At 37.2% G+C, this 27,001-nt stretch overlaps 1 protein-coding gene and 1 pseudogene across 2 annotated transcripts in view; one reads left to right on the forward strand and one right to left on the reverse strand.

Annotated features, from left to right (window-relative positions):
• Positions 1–9,406, forward strand: part of PUS7L (pseudouridine synthase 7 like) — a 33,671-nt gene extending 24,265 nt beyond the window's left edge. For both annotated transcript variants that reach the window (XM_037514120.2, XM_037514121.2), the window contains exons 7-9: positions 4,264–4,544; positions 7,034–7,087; positions 8,147–9,406. In XM_037514120.2, coding sequence (XP_037370017.1) covers positions 4,264–4,544; positions 7,034–7,087; positions 8,147–8,473 — 662 coding nt within the window. In that variant the 3' untranslated portion in view covers positions 8,474–9,406. The remainder of the gene's footprint in view (positions 1–4,263; positions 4,545–7,033; positions 7,088–8,146) is intronic.
• A 7,684-nt stretch (positions 9,407–17,090) lies between these two features.
• On the reverse strand, positions 17,091–26,404 carry LOC119246947 (glyceraldehyde-3-phosphate dehydrogenase-like; annotated as a pseudogene).
• Positions 26,405–27,001: the final 597 nt, after the last annotated feature.

Below are 27,001 nucleotides of genomic sequence, written 5' to 3' on the forward strand. Positions count from 1 at the left end.
GAGATAAGATTATTTGAACTCTTTCTTCTTTCTTGACGTGTGCCTGTATTGCCTTTTAGAAAGTTTAATAAAGGTGTTTATAACCGATCTATAAGTGAAAGTGGATGATTAACTGATTTTAATTTGTTGATTTGTTTGTTCCAAATATTACTAATTTGCCATTGTTTACATAACTATGTAATTTTGGGACTATAACATCATACAGCCATATGTGCACATTTCACTGACCCTGTACTAGAGCTCGAGTGCCAGTGTCCTGTTGCCTTCTTTCCTCTGTTCCCTCCTCCATACCACCACCCTTTATAGTAAACAGTATATTTTTCAGAATCTAAGAGTTATTTTTGCTGTGCATTGCCAGTTTATTTTCTTTGTGTTTATTCCACTCAGTGAGAGAAACCACTTCTATCTACTGGCTTATTTCCCTTAGTAAAATCACCTCAAGATCTATCCAGTTTGCCCCATAAGGCACTCTTTCATCTTTTTAAATAGTTCATAGGTTTTCTTTTTGGTTTTCTAGTGGATTTATTCATGGTACAGTGCTTTTTAGTTTGATGAGTATCATTTGTTTATTCTTGCTTTTGTTTCTCTACTTGTAGTTGAGTCTCCAAATAAATCTCTGCAATTGATGTCCAGAAATGTATCACCTATGTTTTCTTTTGTGTATTTTATGGTTTCAGGTGTTGTACCCAAGTCTTTAATTCACTGTGCATTAACTTTTGTATATATAGAGTTAAGTAATGATCTAGTTTCATTTCTTTGGGTATTCCAGTCTAAGTTTCCCAATACCATTTGTTAAAGAGAGTTTCCACTCTCCATTGTACAGTTATGGCTCCCTTTTCAAAGATTAACCATCCATAATTGTGTGGATTTATTTCTGAGCTGACTGTACTATCCCATTGCTCTGTTTTGTATTTTTGTTCCAATACTGTACTGTTTTGATTACTATTGTTTTGTAATATAGTTTGAAGTCAGGGAGCATGCTTCCTTCATTTTTATTCTTTTTTCTCAGGATTGTTCTGGATATTTGGGATCTTCTTTAACTCCATACAAATTTTAGAATTGTTCACACTATTTTCTTGAAAACCTCATTGGGATTTTAATAGGTATTATGTTGAATCTGTAAATTGTTTTAGGTAATGAGACTGTTTTACTAATACTTTTCTTCTAAACCGTAACCATGTTATATCTTTCCATTTCTCCATGTCTTCTTTTATTTCCTTTGACAGTCTTATAATTCTTAATGTACAAGTCCTTCACTTCCTGTTAAATTTACTCCCAGGTAATTCTTCCTTTTTGGTGTGATTGTAAATAGGACTATTTCTCAATTTTTCCTCTCCTTTGCTATTTGCATATGAAAACACATGTGACTTTTGTGTATTTTTCTTGTATCTTGCTTCTTTACTGTATTCATTTATTATTTCTAGTAGTTTTTTAGTGAGATCTTTTTGGATTTTCTATATATTATCATGTCATCTTCAAGTAATGGTAGTTTCAATTCTTTCATAATGTGGATTAAATCCATATGATTCATTACTTCATTTAAGGATATATTTCCTTGTTTACTTTCTGTTTGGATGTTTATCCATTAATGTAAGTGGTGTGCTGAAATCTCCTACTGTTAATATGTTGTTTTATGCCTGTTAATATAATAGTTAATTTATATAACTAGGCACACTTATGTTAGGTGTGTAAATATTGATGATAGTTCATAGTGTTTATAAATTGTTTCTTTAATCTTTATATAGTGTCCATCTTTGATGCTGATTACCTTTTTTGGGGGAAAGTCTAATTTATCAGAAAAAAGAATAGCATTTCCTTCTCTTTTCTCTGTGTTGTTGACTTGAGATACTTTGTTCCAGTCTTTCACTTTAAATTTGCCTTTAGATCTAATGTGTGATTCTTGAATTCAGAAAATATATGGGTCATGTTTTTTAATCAAATTTGTCCTTCTGTGTCTCTTAATTGGTGAGTTCAGACTATGGTTAGAGCGATTATTGTTAAATGAGGCTTATTTACTGCCATTTTTTGTTTTTTTGGTTGTTTTGTCTTTTGTTATTTTTTTTTTCATGTGTTTCTATCTTTTCATCTTGATGCCTTTCTCTGGTATTTCTCTCACGTTCTTTAATTCTTTTTCTAAGTGTCTGCTTCAGAGGTTTGTTTTGCAGTTACAAGGGGTATTGTATTAATCCTCTTATATCTAGGAGAGTCTTTTTTTGTGTTAGTATCAAGTCATCATCATTTGACTGTATAAATTCTGTCCTGGGCTTTATCCTCATTAAATATTTTGTCATCGCCCCACATTTTCTTGTTTGTATTTTTGATTCTATGTTTCTGTTTATCACATTATACAAGGTCTAGTGTTCTTTTATTTTTTTTGTTTTTGCTTTCCATATACAATTTCTTTAATCATTTTTTTGTAGGGCAGTTCTTATAGGACACTATTATTCATTTATTTTATTTGACAGGTAATGTCTTTATTTATCCATTATATTTGAATGATAATTTTGCAGGATAGAGTATGGTGAATATATCATTCCATTTTCTTCTAACTTGTAGGGTTTCTGCTGATCAAGGTCCCTTTGTCTATAACATGTTTTTCCCCTTAGCAGACTTTAGTATTTTTTCTTTATCACTGACCTTTGATACTCAAGCAATGTGATACTTAAGGTGTAGGTCATTTCACATTTAGAAATTTGTATAGTCTGTCTGCTTCTCGAACATCATGTTTAATTCTTTCCTTCGATTTAGAAAGTACATAGCTATTATTTTGAATAGGGTCTTGCCTCCTTTGCTCTTCACTGGCAGCAATGGCCATTATCCTTATATTTTCACTTTTAATATAGTCTGATATTTCATGTAGAGTTTTTTCATTTTTCCTTATGTTATTTCTCTCCCTTTCACTTGACTTTTGTACATTTTTATCTTATATTTCTGAGATTCTTTCCTCAACAAGGTTAAGACTACTAAGCTTTCTATGGCTGCTTTCAGTTCTTTAATTGTATTCCTCATGAATCCATTATTTCTGCTTTTACATTATTTCTGTTTTATTTTTTTATTAGCTTTAATTGCTTTGGTGAAGTATTCTTTTGAGTCGGATATCTTTTCTGATGTCCTCAACCCAACCTTCTGTGTTTAACTGAGAGTCTTCAACTTCATAGAGCATCTTCATGATTGCTATTCTGTACTCTTGTTCTGGTAGCTCCACCAATTCTGAGTTATAAAGCCTGGGTTCAGATCCAATGTCTTTTTTCATGCTGTGTTGCCTGAGCTGTGCCTTTTATATTCCCCAGCTCCCTGTCCCTCCTCCCTATATGTGGTACTGTGGCTTTAATTTTAAAACCTGCATTATTTATGAAGACCTTGGGAGGGAGGAGTATGGGTGTGGGAGATCAAATGCTGGAATAAGTGTTCACAGTCTTGGGTGGGGAGTACACACTAGGTTTTGGGAGCCTGTAACAGTGCTTCTCCCTCTGAGATCAGACCAAGCTCCTCTCTATTCTTGGAACCTACTCCCCAGGTCCCTATCCCACTATCAAGAAACTCCTTGTTTTTTTTTTTTAAACATTTATCTATTTATTTATACAAACACTGGGTACAGTCACAAGCATGGTAGGGTGAGAGAATCCACCAGAGCCAGAGTGCGGAGCAGAACAGGCAGAAGGAACGAAGTACACTGCTGAGGGGAGCAGCAGGCGCAGCAGGAGAGGTCTGTTGTACCATGTGAGACCCTCGCTGCGGCCGGGGATGGGGCTTCACAGCCCAGCGCTCAACCACTGCACCACCAGGGGAGGCCCAAGAAACTCCTTGTTTTGCCCCAGATTTCCTTCTGGCCTTAGAAGAAAAAGGTGGGAGGATAGTGCTTGTCTGTTGATTACACTATAATCAGATCAACTTCTGTGGCAGATGGAGCTGTTCCCCCAGGGCTGTCAGGATGCAGTATATTATTTTCTGCTCACTGGGGAGGTCCACTGTGCCATACTGGGTACACTACAGCCTCTATCCTCTGCAAGTCTGTTCTTCCATTAGGAATGGCCACAGTTGTACCTAAGGCTTTCGTCCCTTCTCCCTGCTTCAAAACAATAAATAACAGAGTACCCACCTTAGGGAGAGTTTTGTGGGTTAATCCAATAAAGCTGGCAATGTGCTGGTGAGGTATATTGTGAGTTATAATTGCCATTTTTTAGTTGTATTTGGAGAAAGTTTGTAGTAGGGAGCTATTCAATCATATCTTGATTGATTGACTTCTTTTTCTCTCTATTTCAGAGGATGCTAAAGGCACACTAGCACTGATGCCTGAATTCAAAGTCCGAGAGAGAGCATTACTGGAATCACTGCATCGCTTTAGCATGACAGAAGAGGGCTGTATCCAGGCCTGGTTCTCTTTTCCTCATTCTATGCGCATATTCTATGTTCATGCATATAGCAGCAAAATTTGGAATGAAGCTGTATCATATAGACTTGCAACCTATGGCACAAGAGTAGTGAGAGGTGATTTGGTCTGTTTGGATGAAAGTATTGATGATGAACATTTCACAAATAGTAAAGTAAGTAATATTTCATCAGTGTTTTCCAAGAGTAGTTACCACACTAGGAATATTAATTTTCAGCAGCCCTTATTTTAGAAACAGTTTAAGACTAAACTTATTTCCTGTATTTGCTCATTTCCCACTTTTACTGTGCTGTCAGCTAATGCTTAACAAATATCAGTACATGGAGAAATTTTTTCAGCCTTATAACTGAAAGTGCGTGATTAACTGAAGCACAATGTATTGACTGCCCTGAATCACCCAGCTCATTTTCTTTGTCTTTCAGCTCTGCTTTTACCTGTGTTAGGTCCAGGTTCAGCCTGCCCTTTTCCTTTATTAGCAACTAGAGGCTTATTTCTTACAACCTCCTGAAAAGATGTCTCACCTTCCCCAACAGTTTCAACAAAAGCCATGAATAGAATCTCAGTGGCATAGAGGGCCTAGCTTGGGTCTCCTGTCCCCAAACCAGTTATTGTGGACTGGAAGATATGATTGGCCAAGCTGTTGTTCCCAAAGACTTGTTCTGGAACCATCCCTCTCAAAACATTTTTGAGAAGTGGGAGGAGAGATCCCTGGAAAATGAGGGTGCACTGACTAGGAAAGGAGTAGAACCTGAGCAAGCCAGCAAAACCCATGTCTGCATTACTGTGCATTAAATGGATGGCTTGTGAGTGCATGTATGGATAAGTGGTCACTAGGAGCATAGGTCTCTTACACATAGACTCAAACTATGTAAAAATAAATCTAGTAGCATCATGGATTTTGCTTTACCTCATAGAAGAGATATGTCACTCAGTGATTGATAAACGATAAAAAATCATTAGGTTTTTTACAGGTTCCAGAACATGTTCACCTAATACCCTGGCACCCATTATTTAGTGTAAGTTCTGATTCAGGTTTTATGAAAGAGACAAGAAATAATAATCTCTGAAATACTTCAGGGTATTTATAATGCTTCTTTGAGAGTCTTTCAGAGTATTTATAATGCTGCTTTCAGAGTATTATGATGCTTCTTTGTTCAAATTAATACTCGCCAGGACAATTTTGTGATTAGAATCGTATCTTCTTTTTGTTGCTATAGCAGAAACATTTTCTTCTTCCTATTTTACAGTTTTCTTTTATTACCAGCAAAGATTACCTTTATTTTAAGACAAATCATTGACTTCTTATTTAATATAGAAAGTAAAAAGCAGCACTTGAGATTGAAAATGTAAGATATAAAAAAGAACAATAGGATATAAACGGTAAATGGGACATATATTGTTGTGCATCTAAAATTAAAATGTATAGGAAACTGGGCCTCCTCTGGTGGCGCAGCAGTTGAGCGCTGGACTGCAAAGCTGCCCACAGCCTCTGCAGCGCCAGTTTGATCCCTGGCAGCCAGCGAGTGTCCCACATGGTGCACAGACTTCTCCTGCCGTGCCTGCTGCTCCCCTCAGCAGTGTATTTCGTCAGTCTGCCTATTCTGTTCCCCGCTCTGGCTCTGGTGAATTCTCTCACCCTCCCGTGCTTCTGACTATACCCAGTGCTTGTATAAATAAATAAATAAATCTTTTAAAAAAAATGTATAGGAAACTAATTGTTCCTTTTTTTTTTTGATAGATCTCTAGACTAATGGGTATATTTTTATTTCAAGTTACCTAGTAAATTCTTTTATAATTTTTCTTGTGAGCAAGATAGAAAAATATGAGATACACAATTAAAAAGTGAGGTGAATTCATAGTTGGGGCATGGCCACGTGGCAAAAACCATGTTTCTTAACTAATTGATTCAACTCGGAGCGAGTTTTCCAAAGACATAATGTGGTTTTCAGTGCTTGGCCATGTTTGTTCAGCATTTTTAGAAATTACTTCCAGTATTGTAGGTATGTTGATGAATTTGTGAAAAACAAAAAGCTGGATGTGATGATGCAAGAGAGATCAGAGTCCCATGTATTTTGATTGCATCCCATTTTTAGTCTTTTGAGGAACCTTCACACTTCTCTCCATAGGAGCTGGACAGTCCACATTCCCACAAGCAGTAAGAGGGTTCCTTTTTCTCCACATACTCGCCAGCACTTGTTTCTGCTTTTCTGCTTTTTTTTATTTGGGTCATTCTCACAGGTGAGAGAGAGTGTCTCATTGTGGTTTTGATTTGCATTTTCCTGATAAGTGATGATGAGCATTTTTTCACATCCCTGTTGGTCAGAAACAGTTTTCTGACTTAACATAATAAAGAACAACTCTGTAATTGAGAAAATGATTGGTGGTGACTGAGGTGAAAGTATCACCCCAGGACATTAAAATACCCACCATTCTTCATGGGTACCAACTTAAATTAGCAGTGGTCAAACCAAGAAGTATCTAATTTAATGTGTTCTGCTTCTTCAGAAACAAATTTTGAAAAAATCTTTTTTGGGTATATGTATAGTCAGTTAGGAGTCAAATTATATGTAACAGTAAGGAAAAATTGAGGAAATTTGGAACATTGCAAATAATCTATATTTTCATCATGCTTTTTAAAAATAGGTTCATCTGGTAACTGAAGAAGACGAATCAGCTAATACATATGCAATACATCAGGTAAATATCTTAAAAATTAGTATCACTTGGGTCTAAATGTAAACATTACTTTCAGCAGACAAAATGTTAACCATTCTCCCCCTCCCTGCCTTTTAAAATCACTTTTTAATATCAGGTATAATTTATATACAATAAAATTTATTCTTTTCAGTTTATACTTCAGTGAGTTTTGGTAAATATTGGGCTGTTGGAAAAGTCATGACACATTTTTGCATAGAAAAAATATATCATGACTTTTCCGAAGGCCCAATATATGCAGTCTTAAAGACTATCACAAAAATCAAAATAAAGAACAGTTTTATGTCTCACCAATATTTCCCTGTGCTCCTTTATCGTCAAAACCCAGCCCCTGGCAACTCTCCCATAGTTTTGCCTTTGAAAGAATATCATGTAAGTGGAATCATATAGTCTTTTTGTGTTTGACTTCTTTCAGTTAGTATAATAAATTGAAATTTACTCGAATATGTATTTGAGGTTTTGTTTCCTTTTTCTAAAACTACCTTTAGGTACTATTCAAGAAAAACATGTAGAAGTAATCAGCAAAGTAATCAGTAACCTAGAAGAAATCCATTGTTTGTTCAATAAACATATTCAGTTGATAAACACATTTGCTGCTTCTGTTTTGCTTTCATGTTTTAAACAGGAAAATGTAAAATTATAGGCTAAAATATCAGTTGTGATTAGGCAGTAGGGGCTATTCTTTTTTATAGAAAGAATATACTTTTAGGATTGTATGACTGCACAGTTTTTCTTGGCTAGTTAAATATGCTAAAACTTTTTGTTCAATCTCTTCTACACTAACTGTGGTGTGCCTAATAATTTGAGTTGGTCTTCTTGGTTAATATGAGTCCTTCTTTATTTTACTTACCTCTTTTCTTTGCCTGGCAGCATTAGAAATAATCAAAGTAGTTAATAATTTGCTCTAGGCTGATTGTAGTGTTATATCCTGAGATTGTTTTTATAGACTCAAGTTCCAGCCATAAAAGTAAATTTAACATTTGATTGCATATTTTTCTGAAGGTTGTTTCATCTATTTTTTTCCCCTCTTCCTTTGCATAGGTGGTTCTACCAGTGCTTGGCTACAATATTCAGTACCCAAAGAATAAAGTAGGCCAGTGGTACCAGGAAACACTTGGCAGGGATGGATTACACACATGTAGGTTCAAAATACCGGCCCTGAAACTGAATGTTCCGGGATGCTACAGACAGATTTTGAAACACCCCCATAACCTCGCCTACCAACTAATGGAAGAACATGCTGTTGATGTCAAAATAGATGGTCCCCCCATGAGTGAAGCAACTTTGTCACTTTTGATCTCTTTCGACCTTGATGCTTCATGTTATGCTACAGTTTGTCTGAGGGAAATAATGAAACATGACTTTTAAAACCAATACTCTTGTTATAGTTGTGTATGTGTCACTCTTTAAAGGAATGGGATCTACGATTTCTTGAACATTTACTATGTGGTATGAGGTTTATGATTATTATTCTTTCATTATACAACATCCTGATGAAGTAGATTCAATGTTAGCCTTCCAGAAGACATAGAGCTGGTTAATTCATATTGTCTAATGTTTCAGTTACCTTACATCTGTGCTATTAAAGTTACAGTCTTTGGGTGGTATAGGGGGTTAAATCTCAGTGCTATTACCACTATGGCCTGAGTTCAATCCCCGGCCAGGCGCTGAACCACATGGCACAGACCTCTCCTGTCTCGCCCGCTGCTCCCCTCAGCAGTAGGTTTCAGTAGATCCGCCTGTTCAGCTCCCCACTCTGTCTCTGGTGAATTCTCTTACCCTCTGCACCTCTGGCCTACACCCCAGTTCTTCAATACACACACAAAAAAAGTTACAGTCTTTCTAGACTAATAATAACTGCAAGATAATACTTAAGAAAAGTATTTTTGAAGTAATGTTTCCATCTTCTAGCTCCTTCCTTAGAATGAGATGAAGGGTGTTATACTGAAAGCATTTGGTTGGAGAGAAAGACAGATGAATGAAGAATCTTATTATTATGTCATTCTTCCAATTTTTGAGATTATTGATCAGAACAAAATACTGGGAAAATATAACTGTTTTTAAATGATAGCTATCCCAGAATAGTATTCCCCTTTATAAGACAATCTTCTGTGAAGATTGAAATAAAATCTTTCATATAATTATTTCAATATACAGTGGCTCTTGGCTTTTTTTTTTTTTTTAAAGATTTATTCATTTATTTATACAAGCACTGGGTACAGTCAGAAGCATGTGAGGGTGAGAGAATTCACCAGAGCCAGAGCAGGGAGCAGAACAGACAGACCTACGAAATACACTAATAAGGGGAGCAGCGGGCGTGGCAGGGGAGGTCTGTGCGCCATGTGTGACCCTCGCCAGCGGCCGGCGATCAAACCGGCACTGCAGAGACTGCGGGCAGCTTCGCAGCCCAGCGCTCAACTGCTGCACCACCGAGGAGGCCTCTTGGCTTTTTTTTTTTTTTCCCCTATTATCCAAACACAGCTTTTAGAGTCAGACAGTTCTGAGCTCAGACTATTGCTTTGACTCTTATTAGTGATTTGGGGTAAGTTATTCAATCTTGTTCAGGCTCATTTTAAAAATCAAGATGCTCCAGTCTTATGAGTAATGAATGATCGGATTATCTCTACTTTTTATATTGCTGGAATAATAAAACCTTTTTCCATTTGAAAATATAAATATTAATTTGTTTATTCCATATCATAAGCCATCCTTAACCACTTTTTATCAGTTAAATTTGGAGAGAATAGTATTTATTGATGAGGAAGATCTGGGCATTCTTTCATTGTTGGCAGCATATATAATGATAAAATTTAACAAGCAATTTAGAGAATTATGTATCAGCAATGTGGCACTTTGTCATTGAAACCATTTCGGGTATATTAGCATAAGGAAATAAAATTCAAAAGAAGAAAAAAGTAATTTGGAAAGCAAAATTTATTGCTTTATATAGAATTGCTTATTGCAGCATTTATATGGAAATATATAACAAAATATATAACAAAGTAAATTGGAAATAGTTTTTTTTTAAGATTTATTTATTTATACATATAAGAACTGGGGTACAGGCCAGACAGAGGGGTGGGGGGGGGTGAGATGATTCACCAGAGACAAAGTGGGGAACAGAACAGGCAGATTGACTGAAATATACTGTTGAGGGGAGCAGCGGGCGAGACAGGAGAGGCCTGCTGCACCATGTGGGTCACCACCCTGACCGAGGATCAAACTTATGCTGCGGTGGCTGCGGAAAGCTTCAGAGTGCTGTGTTCCAACCCCTTGCGCCACTAAGGAGGCCCTGGAAATTGTTTTATTGGCCAGTATTAGATAAGTAAAATGAGATCTATTAACTTGATGACAAAACATATAGTTATTAAAAAAAGATGATGAAATGTTAGGTATATGAGAACATGTTGCCTCTGAAAAGCAGAACATATTTATTGTAAATGCAGCAGAGACATAAATTGAGCATAGCTTTTACAAATGAGAGGCACTTTAGCAAAGTGATTTAAAAAAGCACCGATAGGGCCTCCCCTGGTGGCACAGCAGTTGAGCGCTGGGCTGCGAAGCTGCCCGCAGCCTCTGTAGTGCTGGTTCGATCCCCGGCCACCGGGGAGGGTCCCACATGGCGCGCAGACCTCTCCTGCTGGGCCCGCTGCTCCCCTCAGCAGTGTATTTCATCACTGCCTGTTCTGCTCCCTGCTCTGGCTCTGGTGAATTCTCTCACCCTTCCGCACTCTGACTGTACCCAGTGCTTGTATAAATAAATAAATAAATCTTTATTAAAAAAGAAAAAGCACCAATATTGGGGGGACAGTCCCCCAGTTTACACCACTAATAGCAGCATGGAGATGCTATTTGAACTTTGTGTGCTTTGGTTTTAACATCTGTAAAATCAGCAGCAACATCTATAAAATCGGGATGATAATGTGAGAATTTGTTGATTTAATACATATATTGTTAAATAAGTGTCTGAAAATGGGAGTTTGGCAGGGAACAGAAAAAAATTAAAATGCTGTTTTTAAATTTTAAGATGATAAGGCATTTGGATTTTTTTAATACTAAAAAGTTCTCTTTTTTTTGTCGTATATTTGAATAATAAATTTCAGGATATAAAACTACAGATTGTAGTACTATTGACTTTAAAAAAAAAACCTTTATTATTTTAATGTGTTTGAAAATAAAATGATGCTGTTGGGTAGTAAAAGGAATTGAGAAGTATCTTATATGATAAATTATACCTATATATGTAATCAGAAAATGAATTTTATAAATATTTATTTTTATTGAACAATATGGCATTGTAACTTTATGTACATTTCTAATATGTATATTATAAAATCCTAGAGTTTTTTAAAATGTTGACTAGGAATTAAAAATATGGGGCATTAAAGTGTTGATATTTTCTTTGCCTGCAGATGGCACTATAATTTTAGATTTATTTATTTATTTATTTAATAATAAGTTGGTTGATTGAGCAAAGAATCACTAAACGTATTTCAAATAACTGTAATATGTATTCAGACATTGTTCATATGGAAAATTATTCTGAAAACAAAGAATACTTGACATGTTATTATTTATTTATTTATTCAATTTAAGGACTTGACTTTGGACCAAATTCTCACCAGGTCATCTCTGTTTCTATTTGTTTTCTGGGATATTTCAAACTGTCAGAAGGAGAACCTTCAAGTTAGTCTTAACTTTCAGGGTTCACTTGAACCTTGAAACTGAGCAACAATGCCTCAGGATCAGTATCATAAAACGAGATCTTTTTTATTATGATGAAAACACCAGGCTTTTGTGAATTGTAGTAAAATGAAAGTTGTGTAACTTTGATCCAAGTAAACTTTTTTATTGTCTATTGCATGAGGTACTTCTGTTTCTTTCCTTTTAATCTATAAATACACCCAAAGTAGGTAGAATTTTCTCTGTTTTTGCAGATGAGAAAATATCTGAGTGGTTTATCAACTGACCTAATCAAGGTCAAACAAGATGATACATGGTTGAACTTGATTGTGCTTCCTGGATAAGTAACTTTTCATCCAGAGGTAGAACAGAGGTAGATCACATTCCATATCTGAAAATTTCACTGCTAGGGATTTATATTTAGGAAATACTATGAAACATCAATAATAGTGTCTAGCACCTGATAAATTCTTAATAACTATTAGCGCTATTATAGTTCATATTACTTTACTGTGTTCTCTAATGAAAGTTTTGCCTTAGAATGAGTAAAAACTTTCCTCTAAGTTCTGATGTGCTCTTAGCATAAAGTAGTTGTACCTCAGCACACTTTTAGATTTTTTTTTTGATAAAAAGATATAACTATTTCTAAATTTTGGAATTCAGCAGTTTGTTCAAATTAAGATCTTTAAGAACTTTGCAGGTCAGTGTTCCCCAATATTATCTATCTGGAAACTACAAGTAAGAGATAAAAAAGAAAATGAAACCCCCATAAAGTTTTCTTGCATTAACGTAAGTATTGGCAAAGAGTTTGGAAGAAGATACTGGGGAGGAAGGAAAATAGGACTTTTTAGGTTTTTTCTCTATTTCTAAAAACTTGAATTTTAAAACAAGAACATTTGCTTATTAATTTTGTTATTTTAAAAGATCTCAGAGGATACTTTAAAGTTTAGAGAACATAAAGTAAGGGGATTGGTGGATTATGATTATCTGTTCAGAATGGTTGTGGTGGCTCATACCAACAGGCTACCAAAAAAGAAATCTGTGCATTGTACATTTTAATAGTACTGATCACAGTGCATATATTTAAAGTTGAGTGCCTGTACTACAGATTTTACTTAAATTCAAAAGACTCTGATTTAGAGATAGCTTGATGTCATATGGTGCTGTTTTAATCTGTTTCCCCCCCTCCCCAAGCCCTTCTGCTATACATAATTTTGGTAGGTAACAAAGCAATGCCAAATATATGACATAATAATCAATAAATATTTGAGTGCTCCTAAGTTAAAGGCACTCTAGAAAGCGTTAGGGGAAAGATGAAAATAAATCAGATCATGTCCCTGCCTTTGAGGGATTAACAGTGTTATATCTTTTAAGATATAATTTGATTTGAAATGATATCCACAAAAAAGATGTAGACTAAGTGGTAAAGAGAAAACAAAGCAGTTTCTTTCTGTTTCACTTCCGACTCACTATATGGCCAATAATATGTTGTTTAACCTTTCAGCACCCATTCCTGAATCCTTAAATTATACTTCTGTTAGCATTTCTAAGCATGCTGAGATCTCTTAAAATATGCTTTGAAGTAATCTGTCTAAATGCTGCTTTCTAGAAAGCTACTAGTTTAAAGAATGGGAAATGGGTGTTAATGGAGTTAATCTTGTATAATTTTAGTGTGGGTCATCAGGAATACCTTTAAGTAAAGAAAATTACTCTAATCTTCTTAAGCAATTCATTTTCTCATCAACTTTATGACAAGAACTAATTAATCTGCCTGTGTGCATAGAATCTGTCTTATTAAAGAAAAATTATACTCATGGAAAGAAGTCAGGGTAGCCATGAAATCACTTAAATTTAGACATTGAAAAAGATTATAAAATATGCAATATATTAAATTGCATCTGACCATGACCAGCTTCCTTAATAAATACCAAACTCATTTCTAATAGAAAAATAAAATCCATTATGAATAAAAATTTAATCATGGAGTTAAGAGAAAGGTGATTATTTTTATTTTTTAAATGTTATAACTTTTTATTTTGAAATAATTATAGATACACAGAAAATTGCGAACATAGTATAGAGGGCCGATGTACACCTCAGCCATTTCCCCTAATAGCTATAGATATATAAATTATCAAAATCAGAATGCTGAGACATTGTTGTGATATGTATGTGTAATTCATTGCTTTATCACATGGAAAGATTTCTACAGTAATCACTACAGCAATCAAGATACAATTCCATTCCATCACCATGAAGACAGCACACATCCCTTCTCTCCCCGTCCTAGCCCAAGACAACCATTAATATGTTCTCTGTCTTGATAATTTTTACATTTTGAGAAAGTTACAAAATTGGAGTCATGCAATATGTCACAGTTTGAATGACTTTTTCACTCATCATAATGACTTTTTCACTCAGCATATGTCCAAGATTTTGTGTGTATCAATCGCTTGTGGCTTCTTACTGCTGAAAAACAGGCTAGTCTGTAGGACAGATGTGCCTCAGTTGGCTCCATTTACGTGGCCATCTGGGTGGTTTCCACTTGTGGACTATTAGAAATAAAGCTACTATAAACATTTGTGTATATATATTTTCCTGTGAACATAGGTTCTCATTTCCCTGGGATAAGTGCCCAGGAGTACAGTTGTGGGGTTGTAAAGGAAGAGCAGTTAGTTTTATAAGAAACGGCCAAACTTCCCCAGAGTGGTTGTATCATTTGATATGCCCATCAGCAGTGTGTTTTAAAGGGAAGCTATCGAAGAACTGGTCACTCCTTAACTGAGGGGCCAGCAGAGGAGAGGAGAGGGTTAGGGACGCAATTGTTTTTGCTTCTATCCCAAGTTGTCCATTTCTGACAAGATTTACTGGCATTTTTTTTGACAGCTTAACTCAGGATTTTGAATTTTACACCTCAGTAGGGTTTTAATCTTAGCTGGTTATTGTTTCCACCCCATCCTGGTTATATAGGATTAGTCATCTTTTCTGAAAATGGGATATGAAGACTATAAATAACCTTTATGACTTCCTAAGGTTATAATTAAATGTATTTTTTTAAACTGCATATGATTTTTCGAAAGGAAATTGACTTTATTTTTCCATGCAACATTTTAAGGGATATCTATGAAGTTTTTATAGTATATAAATAATAAAACAGTTTTTACATTTAGGATCCAATATTTATTCTAAATTCAAAGAATATTGAATTTATGCTTTGGAAAAGAAGACTTTAATTTCATAGTGAAGCATTTCATAACTGAGTTTTATACACATATCCTCTCTCATTTTGATTATTGTGATAATCTTCTAAGTGCCTGACTCCATTCTTTAATGTTTTGTATACTCATATCAGTTATTTCCTAAAAGTAGAAATCTCCTCCAGTTGTGATTCCTGTTGGCAGAATGTCTTCTCTGCTAAGGTTAAATGTGTTGTCTGAAATGTTGGCGAGGTTTTGGAGAAAAAGGAACCATCTTGCACTGCTAGTGTGAATGCAAACTGGACCAACCACTATGGAAAGCTGTATGGAGTTTCCTTAAATTACTAAAATGGATCCAGCGACTCCACTGATCCAGTAATTCCACTCCTAGGAATCTACCCAAAGGACACAAAACCATTAATTCGAAAGGATACTTGCATGCCTTCGTTTATCGCAACATTATTTACAATAGCTAAATATGGAAATAACCTAAATGTCCCCAAACATATGAATGGATAGAAAAGATGTGGTCTTCTTGGAATTCTACAATGGAATACTAATACTAATACTGATATTAATACTAATACTAATACTGATACTAATACTACAATGGAATACTACTCAGCAATCAAAAAAGATAAACTCATGTCATTCACAGCAACATGGATAGAACTAAAAGGGATGATGCTTGGTGAAATAAGTCAGAAGGAAAAAAAAATACTGGATGGTCTCACTTATAGGAGGAATATAGGGAAACCAAACAAAGGATTAAAAAAAAATTAAAGAGACAAAACTTGCAGCAAACTAGATCTGAGGCATCTAGCAGGGGAGTGGATCAAAATAGAGGAGGGACGAACACAAGGGACTGTGGTGATGGTTCTTGGGTAATGTGGTAGTAGGAGATTTTTTTAGGGACTTCACATGAGCAGAGAAATCAAATACTGTACAAAATATTTGTAAGATAGAAGAAAATGAAAACAATGTAAGAAAATAAAGTTCAATAAAAAAGAAAAGCTCACTGAATTAAAAAAATGTGTATGTTGTCTGAAATCTGTGTTCTCATAACTCTTGTGTATGTCTCTACTATCTCATCACTCACTGTATTTTGATATAGCTTTACCACCCATCTATTCATCTCTAAATAATATACGTGTGCATATTTTGAGCTTCATGTGGATCATGCATGTTTACGTTGGTCTGTGTCTTTCACTCAATACTGTTTCTGAGATCATCCATATTATTTGCTTATATTTTGTTAAAGACTTTCGTATCTCTGTTTCAGTATGAATTTGGAGTGCAAATTTCCATTTTCAGACTGTTTTATTGTCTGGGTTTGGTTACCTGAGTTTATGCTTTAAAAATATTGTTGAAATGTCCCATATATCTTATGAACGTTTATATTGTTATACCAAAAAAAATTAAAGCAAAACATATATTACAAAACATCTTTTAATTGGGGAAACTGCTAAATAGGTAAATAATCCTTTCATCTCTGCTGAAACAAATAATTCAATTATAAAAACTATTTTATTTTTTTCTTTGCTATATTGGGGTTTAGGATAATACACACACACACACATGCACACACACACAGCACCCAAACACACATTTTTGAATTTGCTCTTTAAATGTAGTAGGGAAATAGTCTATAAGGAAACCCATAAAAAATATTTGTAAATAAGATTGTTTTTTAACTTCCAGTTTCCTAACATGTAATACTGCTATACTGTATTGTCATAAGGCAAGTGTTATATTGAGAATGATTTTTTAATCTGATTTTACTGAATACTTATTCTAAGAGTTCCTTTATGAACTTAATTCATCAATCAGTGCCTCTGGGAAATAACTGATTTTATTTAGACCATGTGGCTGGCAAAGAGCTGGAGGAGGATAGGTCCAGAAGGAAGAAGACCCAGATCTCTTCACATATGAGATTTTCCTCTAAGGCTGATATGTATTTTAGTGTTGGAACTAAATGCTGGATGATTGTTCTAGCAATGCATGTCTTGCAAATTAGAATCTCATAGTTAGTTTGTTATGCTTGATAAAAGAAAATTTGATTAAATATAAGAATCATTTTTGGGGGGGACTGGGGATAGTGTGCTTTATTGACGGTACATGACAAGGCAGCTCCCTACACCCACCCTTTCTCCAGGGGTCTGGGATGGAACTGTGACAGGTCCAGGGATTCTCAGCATGGGTGAGTGGGGAAGGACTGCCCCACAACTGAGGGCACCCCTCTTCCTCTTCTTTTCTCTCTGGGGCTGGTAGTGTGGGGCTCTTACTCCTTGGAGGCCATGTGGACCATGGGGGTCCACCACCCTGTTGCTGTAGCCAACTTCATCATCATACTAGGAGATGAGCTGGACAAGTTGGTAACTGAGGGCAGTGACAGCTCCAGCATTCAAGGTGGAAGACCAGGAATCACTGTTAAAATCGCAGGACACAACCTGGTCCTCAGTGTAGCCCAGGATGTCCTTGAGAGAACCCCGTGATGCCCACTTCAACACTTTCTTGATGTCATTGTATTCAGCAGCTTTCTCCACAAGGCAGTTCAGATACATTGGGGGTGGGGACACGGCACTGGACAGCTTCTTGCTCAACTCAGGGAGGACATTGTCCACAGCCCAGGCAGTGACAATAGACAGGGATGATGTTCTAAGCAGCCCCTCGACCATCACCACGACTCCCCAGAGGGGCCATAGTCAATGGACTTCTGGGTGGCAATGATGGCCTGAATTGTGGTCATCAGTCCCTCCATGATGCTAAAGTTGTCATGGATGACCTTGGCCAAGGGACCAAGCAGTTGGTGATACAGAAGGCATTTCTATCCAACTTGAGGGGGTTGTCATAGTCCCATGGTTCAAGCCCATCTCAAACATGGGGGCAACTGCGAAGGGGCAGAGATGATGACCACCATTTTGGCTCCACCCTCCAAGTGAGTCCCAGCCTACTCCAGGGTAGAAGACACCAGTGGACTCTACAAGAGAATCATCTTCCCATTTGATGTTGGCGTACCTCACTCCTGGAAGATACAGATGCACTAGACATTGATGCCAAGCTTCCTGTCCTCAGCCGTGACTGTGCATTGAACTTGCCCTGGGCGGAGTCATATAGACCATGTAGTTGAGGTCCACGAAGGGGTCATTGATAGTAACAATATCTCATTTGCTGGAGTTGAAAGCAGCTCCAGTGCCAGGTGCCCAATCTGTTCACAATGACCTTCACGGGGTGTCACGAGGTGTCTTGGGGGCTGGTCCCGCACAAGGAGAGGTGCTGCCTGTCCAACCAGGAGCGGAAAGCTGAATTCTGTTTTCAGAATTCTGTTTTTTTTTTTTTTTTCACAAAGAATAGGAAGATTTGCTGGTTTCTTCAAATGTTATTTTAACCATTGTAAATGGTGAATGATGGTAAACCCAAGATTTAAATTTTTCCCACACAATTTATATTTTGTAGAACATTTACTATTTTCTAACCACTGTCACAAAAAATTTATCTCCTATTCTATTACTCATTAGTTTTGACCAGGAAAGGTATTTAACCATTTCACACACTAAACCCATTATTAAAACATGATGCTGAACAAAGCAAGCTTAAATTCTCATTGAAATGTTTATAATACTTTATTTTTAAACTTTACTCAAATTCAATATTCAATGTTGTCTTTAGTGCTTTTCTTATAATTACATAAAGAAAGGTATCTTTTTTCACTTATACCCCTAAATCTGCTTTAGTATGAAACAGATATCATTTTTTAAATGTGAGGGAAAAAGCTTGGGAACACGACATTAAAACAAGCCAGAGAGAACATGGGAAGAATGCGGAGAAAAATTTTATCATCCTCAATCATTATGCATTTTAAGGCTAGATTAAAGACAAAAAAATTTAGAAAATATAATGTTTGTAAATAGGACTGTCCGTGTAATTTCCTGACGTGTGTTTTCTTTTCTCTTTGCTCTCAGTTTGCATTTGACAACTGACTTGATCAGTTCCATAGCCAAAAGCAGCCATAAGCGGTTGCCTTCATGAGATACTTCTGTGACCTTTGTACTGATGGTTAGTTATGTTCCCAAAAGAAAACCCCCAGGGAGCCAGTTTTGGACTTCAAGGCCTACTCTAATTTCACAATGAAATCTAACCATGTACTCACCCCCCCTCCTACCTCATCTTACCCTCTTTGGTATTTTATCTTAATGCTCTTAGAAAAGCTTTGGGTTAGCCTACAACTTTCTCTGCCTATTTCTGGAGTGTTGAAATGCTTATTTTACCATGGAGTTACTTTCCATATGACAAATCAAGTAGAATATTTGGATAATCAGTTGAATAGCCCTAGTAATTGCAGCTGAATAGAATTTCTCTTAGCAGGAATTATTGGAAAATAGTTCACATGTGTTTTTTAATAAGACAAATTGGAGAACTTTACATTTTAAGTTCTTGGTTACTGCTAATAATGACTTTACTGTCGTCTGAGAGAGTAGATAAAATAATGTCTTATCTCTGTCCAAATACCCTCATGTGACTTCCGAATTGATTACTGTACGCAAGTGGTATTCCGCCCCCCACGCCCCTGCTTGAATACCACAAAAGCAAAAAGGAAAAAAAAATATTGTTTTTTAGAAACTGTGAACAATACATAGAGCAAACTCATAGTAGATGTAAGAGCAAATTAGCAAGAACAGATTAAGGGTAAAAAACCAAGTTGCATGGTAGAAAGTAGGAAAAAAGTGGCAAGAAGTTTGCAAAACAGCAAATCTCAAAATCAGCAAAAAATATTTTTCTAAAGTTGAGGGGCCAAACCCAAAGAGAAAAAGTCATGTCTCTTGTTTGCAAAGGAATGAGAAATTGAGTTTGCAAGGCAGGTAGCAAAAGTCCTGCTGAGGGCCTCTCCTGGTGGCGCAGCTGTTGAGCGCTGGGCTGCAAATCTGCCCGTAGCCTCTGCAATACCTGTTCGATCCCCGGCCACTGGCGAGGGTCCCACATGGTGCGCAGACCTCTCCTGCTGCATCCGCTGCTCCCCTCAGCAGTGTACTTTGTCAGTCTGTCTGTTCTGTTCCCTGCTCTGGCTCTGGTGAATTCCCTTACCCTCCCGCGCTTCTGACTGTACCCAGTGCCCGTATAAATAAATAAATAGACAAAAAAACAAATTAAATAAATAAATAAATCTTAAAAAAAAAAAGTCCTACTGAACCTGGCTTGGGGCCTAACCAAACAACTCAAACAATGACATGCTGCTACATTCGCAGAAAACAGAACACAGGACCTCCCTGGTGGCGGAGGGTTCAGTCTGGTGCTCTCACCTCCATGGCTTGAGTTCAAGCTCGGGCCAGGGAGTTGACCCACATAGGGTGCAGCAGACCTCTTCTGTCTCGCCTGCTGCTCCCCTCAGCAGTGTGTTTCAGTCAATTCAGAGTTCCGCTCCCCACTCTGTCTCTGATGAGTCCTCTCACCCCTGCACCTCTAGCCTGCATCCCAGTGCAATAAATATTAAAAAGAAAATAGAACAGATATACTTTGACAAATCACAAGAGATTATATTGGTCTCTCCCGCTAACTGAGAATGTCCTGCTAATAGCTGGTCTAGGAATTTTAGCTCCTATAATAAAGAGTAATAAAATAAGATGAATGCATGGATGTGGGCAGCAACATTTATCAACAGGCTACACGAAGGTGGACATAAAGAAGCTCAAACTTGAGATACACTTTTTTTTTTTGATAAAGCTACCATTTCTATGAAAGAAAACTTTGAAGAAAAGAAAAAAAAAGAGAACATAAGAAGGAACTGAGAAAATGAAACCTGAGACCACAGATTTCAAGAAAAACCATCAGAGAAATGAAACTCAAACAAGCATAAATGACAATGAGAAAAATACCATAAAGGTGCAAATAATAAAGAATAAAGAGGCTAAGGAGAACAAAATCAAAATCTCTGAACTACTTGAAGATTTAACATTTTGAAGATTTTTGCTGTTGTCATCAAGAAGACATTTACTTGTTTTAAAAAAAATCCAAATGCTGGAATTCTCCAGAAAAATTTAAAGTTTTATTTATAATGGTGATAAATTTGAACTGCTGGAACTTGTTTACTGCAAACTTTCGACCCACATTAATGCTCTATGTCCCGCATTTATAGCAGAAATTCACACTCAAATTAAAATGGAACAACAGCCAATTGCTGATTTCTGGCCCCTATTTTTCCACTTGCAATCAATACAGTTAGGTACCTTTTGACCCCATGGGGGAAGAAATGGCTAATATCCAGAACTACCAACACCAAGAAGAAGAGAATTTTTTTGAAAATGAAATCTTTCTCATCACAATGGGCTCTTAAGCATGTTTTCCACGTATGCGGTTCTCACTGGTTATCTTTTAGCATAACTGTTCTACATAAGGCAAGGAAAACATACCAGATGGTGTATTCTTTTAAATAAATTCTTATTATTTTAGCTTAGATTGGTGTATCCAAAAAGGCCAACCAAGTGGTCCTAACTTGCCCAGCTCTGTTTGGAAGTCCTAGCAGTTTCTCACACCAGAGGCTGGAAGGAAAGCTTACAAATCAGAGAAGTTCTGCGAACTTTTCATATTGTCTAATTTCAGGGAGCACCACAATACCACACCGACACTACCTGCTTTCCTCACCCCTCCTAGAGGGCTCCCTCTTGCCAGCAGAGTTTGCTGCTAGTTGATTTAGGGGTTGATTTGCCTGCATCAGCTTTGCTTGAGTAAAGGAACAGAAACCTCCTTACTTACCCCTCTTGTCCTTTGACTGACGCTCAGCAAGCCAGAGAGGGTACCATGTTCTGGCTTTAAAAGCAATGGTAGGGACTCCCTGGTGGCGCAAGGGGTTAAGACACAGCACTATGAATCTGTCCGTAGGCACTGCAGCACTAGTTCGATCAACAGCCAGGGAGGTGGCCAGCATGGCACTGCAGACCTCTTCTGTCTCGCCCGCTGCTCCCCTCAGCAGTGTATTTCAGTTGATCTGCCTGTTCTGCTCCCCGCTCTGTCTCTGGTGAATACTCTCATCCCCTCATCTCTGGCCTGCACTCCAGCTCTTGCATGCATATATAAATAAATCTTTTTAAAAAAATATTTATATAAGAACTGGGGTATAGGCCAGAGATGTGGGAGGGTGAGAGAATTCACCAGAGACAGAGCAGGGAGCAGAACAGGTAGATCTACTGAAACACACTGCTGAGGGGAGCAGCGGGTGAGACAGGAGAGGTCTGCTGCATGATGTGGGTATCTCCCTGGTTGGCCGGGAATTGAACCCTCACTGCAGAGGCTGGGGACAGCTTCACAGCGCTGCGCTCAACCTGCTGCACCACAAAGGAGGCCCAATATAAATAAATCTTTTTTTAAAAAAAGCAGCAATGGTGGCGTGACTACGGCTGTGGACACAAGTCAACATTTTGAATATTTAAACACACACATACATGAAGAAATTCATAAACCAACATGTTGATTGGTTAATAGCTAGGATGTAAAAGGATACAAAAAACCCTTCTTGTTTGACAGGGTTTTTGACTTCCCTGGGACTTGGACCTGAGCAACCCTACTGGCTTTTCTGGGTCTCCAACTTGCAGATGTTACATCAATCTCCATAACTGTGTGAACCAATCCCTCATAATAAATCTCTTTCTATCTATTTATGCATATCCTGCTGTTTCTGTATCTCTGGAGGACACTGGCCAGTACATTAGGGATGACCACGTGGCTAGCTTCTTATTGATAAAATGTCAGGAAAATAATGCATGCCACTTTCAGACCTTCCAGCCTTCAAATATTGACCCTCTTTTCCCTTTACACCTGCTGGGACATGGGATCCCATATAGATTGAGACATGCTGGCAAATATAACAGTCTAAGGTTGATAGCATTTTATAAATCTGGATAAAATACTATCACACAACATCACATGCCACAGAGAAATCTTTTGTGAAAGGGAGTCAATCAATGAGGCAAACTTCCTATTGTCTTATTTTAACAAATTGCCACAACCACCCCAAACTTTAGCAACCACCAGCAGTCAACAATACTTTTGTGAGATCCTCCACCAGCAAGAAACTAAGACTCACTGGAGGCTGAGATGATGGTTAGCATCTTTAAGCGATGTTTTTACACAAAGGTATGTCATTTTGTAAAAATATATAATGCTATATCATACTTAACAGACTACAGTACAGTGTTTCAAATTAAACATCACTTAAAAATTTTACATCATTTTAATTTTGGGTTCTTTCTCTAGCATAAATGGACTAAGTAATCTGAAGATTACTATGATTTATATCATTAACCTTGTTATTTTGGTGTTTTCTTCTATTCTTATGCCTTGTTTTGACCCAAGTAATTTCTCACCCAGGATGTCTTCTAAGAATTTTCCAGTGTCAACCTCCCTTTCTCTAAAACTCATCTAACATGGATCTTGGGTTCCTCTGGATAATTTGTTGTTGTTGTCTCTTCAGCATTACACATAGTTACCCCTCAACTAGATTCTAAGATCCTGAAATCAGACACTGAGGCAGTATCTCCCAGTATTTTAGAACCACATACTCTTTAGTTGGATTATTTGGCTGAATCCCTGCTTCCCTGTGGCTTCAACTTCTCTAAGTAGTTTCTCTTTTGCTTAAAAATACTCTAAACATTGGTTCCTACTTTTGCAAAAATAATAATCATCATTTATATGGCACATCAGCACAATTTAATGGGTTTAATCCCGATATAGTCTATTGAATATGTCATAATCCTCACTTTATAGATGAAGATCCTTTTACTCAAAGAATAAGAGCATGTGTAACTGATTTTGCTAAAGGTGGAGCAAGGCTTAAACCCAAGGCCAATCAACTACACACAGTACTTTACATTCTGAAGGTATTAATTGATGACTCTGAAATATTTCTTGAAATATTTTCCTACTTTGGTTTACTCATGTACCATTTTTAATTTCCTAGACGTTCTTCCTATTTGTTTTCCTACAAACATCTCCAATTACCTCAAGAATTTTAAAAACAGAAGAGGGTTATATCAGTTACTGTTTCATCATGTCTGGCTGAACACAGAAATTAATTTGAAAGTTCTTGCTTGGCTTGCAAAGTCTGTCTCTACACATTTTGTAATTCCCATCCTCATCTCCTATTCACCTTTTTGTGACTGTGTTGTTGAGTCCTTCTTTCATGTCCACTGCTCCATCACTTACTTCCTTTCTTCCCCTCAAGCCATTACATCTGTCCTCCCTTACAAAATATGTTTCTTGTTGGTTGAATCTGTTTTTAATTCAAGTTTTCAATCATCCTTCATTGCCTGGAGTACTTACAGCTTGTCCAAAAGCCCATTTGTAATTTTACCCCTTTACTTCAGATTTCTTTGTCTCTTTCTTCTTCCTTTTAGGAATTTTGCTCTATTGATTTTCTTATAGTATTATTTCCTATGTATCACTTATTCAAATTTCATTGCTTTCTATGCTTGCTACAGCAGAATGAGTAGAGATTTATCTGCTAATAATTACATACATATCATTAGAGTTCACGCTAGAATTTAGCTCCACATGGCTTGATTTAAAAAATAACTCTCAATCAATCAATCAATCAAAATAAAAAACTAGACTTTATTTTGTTTTAGTTAAATGGTATTCAGGCACTGGCAAAATTTTGGTAAGAAAGAAATTTTTATGAATACTCTGGTTCATAATCCTTTATCAATATAATACATCAAGACTATAACCTTGTATCAAGACAAATAAGCTTGTTTTGGCATCAATGGGTGGCTCAGAATGTGTAAAAGATGAGTCTCTCTGTGTGTTGATAGAGGAGTTTAAGACACTATCTATCTCTATATTTTTTCTATAGAAGCACTGAAAATGCCGTTATAATCTAAAGTAACCCAGTCTCTTCGGTTCATGGTTTTTCCTTCTAAAGTTTGACTACCAGGCTTAGCACCTAAAGTGCAACATTCCATATTCTCACAATTGAAATGAAACATCTTATCTCAGTTCCCAATAATGATAATATAGATTAAGCATGATCCTTTGGAAGGCACAAGACAAATCAGCATGTTTTTGGTAAGTTGAAACAATTTAATGATCACTCACCAAAATCCATAGGAGAATCTTAAATGTTTACAGGGACAAATGATTCCACTATTTCCACCGTGTCCGTGGTACAGGACCATAAGTGAAATGTTTCGGCTTGTTTCATCCACTAAAAAGCAGATGTAAGGAAAAACCTAAATCAAAGCAACTTCAGGTTTCAGCACATCAAATCTTTCTAGAAAATGTTTTCTTTCTGAAAGCAACTCCCTTGTCCAGAAGATGAAGGCACTTTTCTCCTTCCATTTGGCCAAGAAACAGTTAAATGCCTCAAAATGCACTAAAGAGGCCCCAATATTTAGTCAAAGCAAGTATGAGTCAAGCTGTATGCCTTCTGGGTGTGATGGATATCAGTTCTGAGACAGACATTAAAAACTTTATGAAATCCGTGGAGGACTGAGACACTGAAGCATCTGAGCAGGAAGTCTTTTGAGATGGCAGTCAGGTGCTGGTACTTTTTCCTTCAGTACCAGCTTTCATTTAGAAGAAGATGGTTTTTTTATGCTTTGAATTGGTGATTTGCTCCTTCCACTCTAACCTCCAATGTTTGGGTTGTAGAGGTGGCATTTCTACCCATTTCTCACACACATCCAGTGTTTCTTCTACCACCTCCCTGACAAAACCTCGGAAATAGTAATAGCAGATGTAGCAATAACAATGTTTGGAGACACAGCAGTACTGGTGATAGGCTGCTTCCTGATCGCAGGCCTTGCTTTTCAGGACAATAGAGGGGAGATGCCTCTTTGGCTACTTTTTGCCATTTTTGGAAACCTTGTCAAGTAGTTATCATGCCCAGCCAGCTAGCCATCAGGCCATGGTGCCTGAAGTCAGTGTTGTGCGAATCCTTCCTCCTGCCTGGGCCAGAGTTGATAGAGCTAGCTGCCCCCACTCTCTGTGGCCTGACCTACAGACTGAGGGGGTCAAGGTCTTGATTACCCAGGGGGGAATGGCTTATTCTGACACATCATCCTCTGGTGGAGCTTCAAGGAAGAAATCCTGATGAAGCAGGGCCCCCACTCTAGGCATTGGAAAGGCCTCTCCCCTGTGTGTACCCTGAGGTGCATGGTGAGCCTGTGTTCATCGAGGAAGACCTTGCCACACTCCTGGCAGGAAAATAGAGTCTCTCTGTTGTGCAAACCCATATGCCCCCTCCATGTGCCTTTATACCAGAAGGTGTTCTCACACTGAGGCACTGGAAGAGCTGCTGTCCTGTGTGGACCACCTGGTGCTCCATCATGGCGGGCCTCAGGAGAAGCTCTTCTAGCATGAGCTGTACTGGTACAACTGCTTCTGACAGAGGAATGCCTGCTCCCTTGAGTTCTCCATGTTGTAGGGTCATTCTCTAATCTGACGAAATCTTTATCTCCTCTCCTTATAAGGTCATGCACGAGCCCTCCTCTTGGAGACCATTTAGATGAGGTTCTTCCTCCTTTGTCCTGAGAGCTTCTAGGTTTCAACAAGATGATTTTGCAGCATTTTTCAAGTTCAATTGCAAATCCAGAGAGGAGCTGAGTGTCCTTCACTTTCCTCTGAGTGTTCTTTGTCCTTGTGACAGGTAGGAAATCAGCACACAAACGTTGTTTAGGGTCTGTCTACTCTTAGTTTTCCAGTCCAAGGACACATCTGAAGGAGCATGGGGAGCCAGTGCTAGTTGAAGACCAGCCTCAGCACATTGGGATATCAGATTCAGTAGCTGAATCTGAGTAGTTAAGACAGCATCACTATACTACACTTTATCTCAGTCTATCAGCAGAACATGCTGAAGCTGATTTATTTTTAATTACAGGTCATGAAGGTGAAACTATAAGTATTGGCAGTACAATAATGAAGCAATTGTTTCTCCTTAAATATGAAAATGTAGTGCCTTGGCAGAGACTTGTCTTATTTATATGTGTATGAAAAAGTCAGTTGGGAAAATAATACATACATTTAATAA

This window comes from Talpa occidentalis, unplaced genomic scaffold (assembly GCF_014898055.3).
Source record: "Talpa occidentalis isolate TD23 unplaced genomic scaffold, MPIMG_talOcc4v2.1 talOcc4.16, whole genome shotgun sequence".
Taxonomy (NCBI): Eukaryota; Metazoa; Chordata; class Mammalia; order Eulipotyphla; family Talpidae; genus Talpa; species Talpa occidentalis.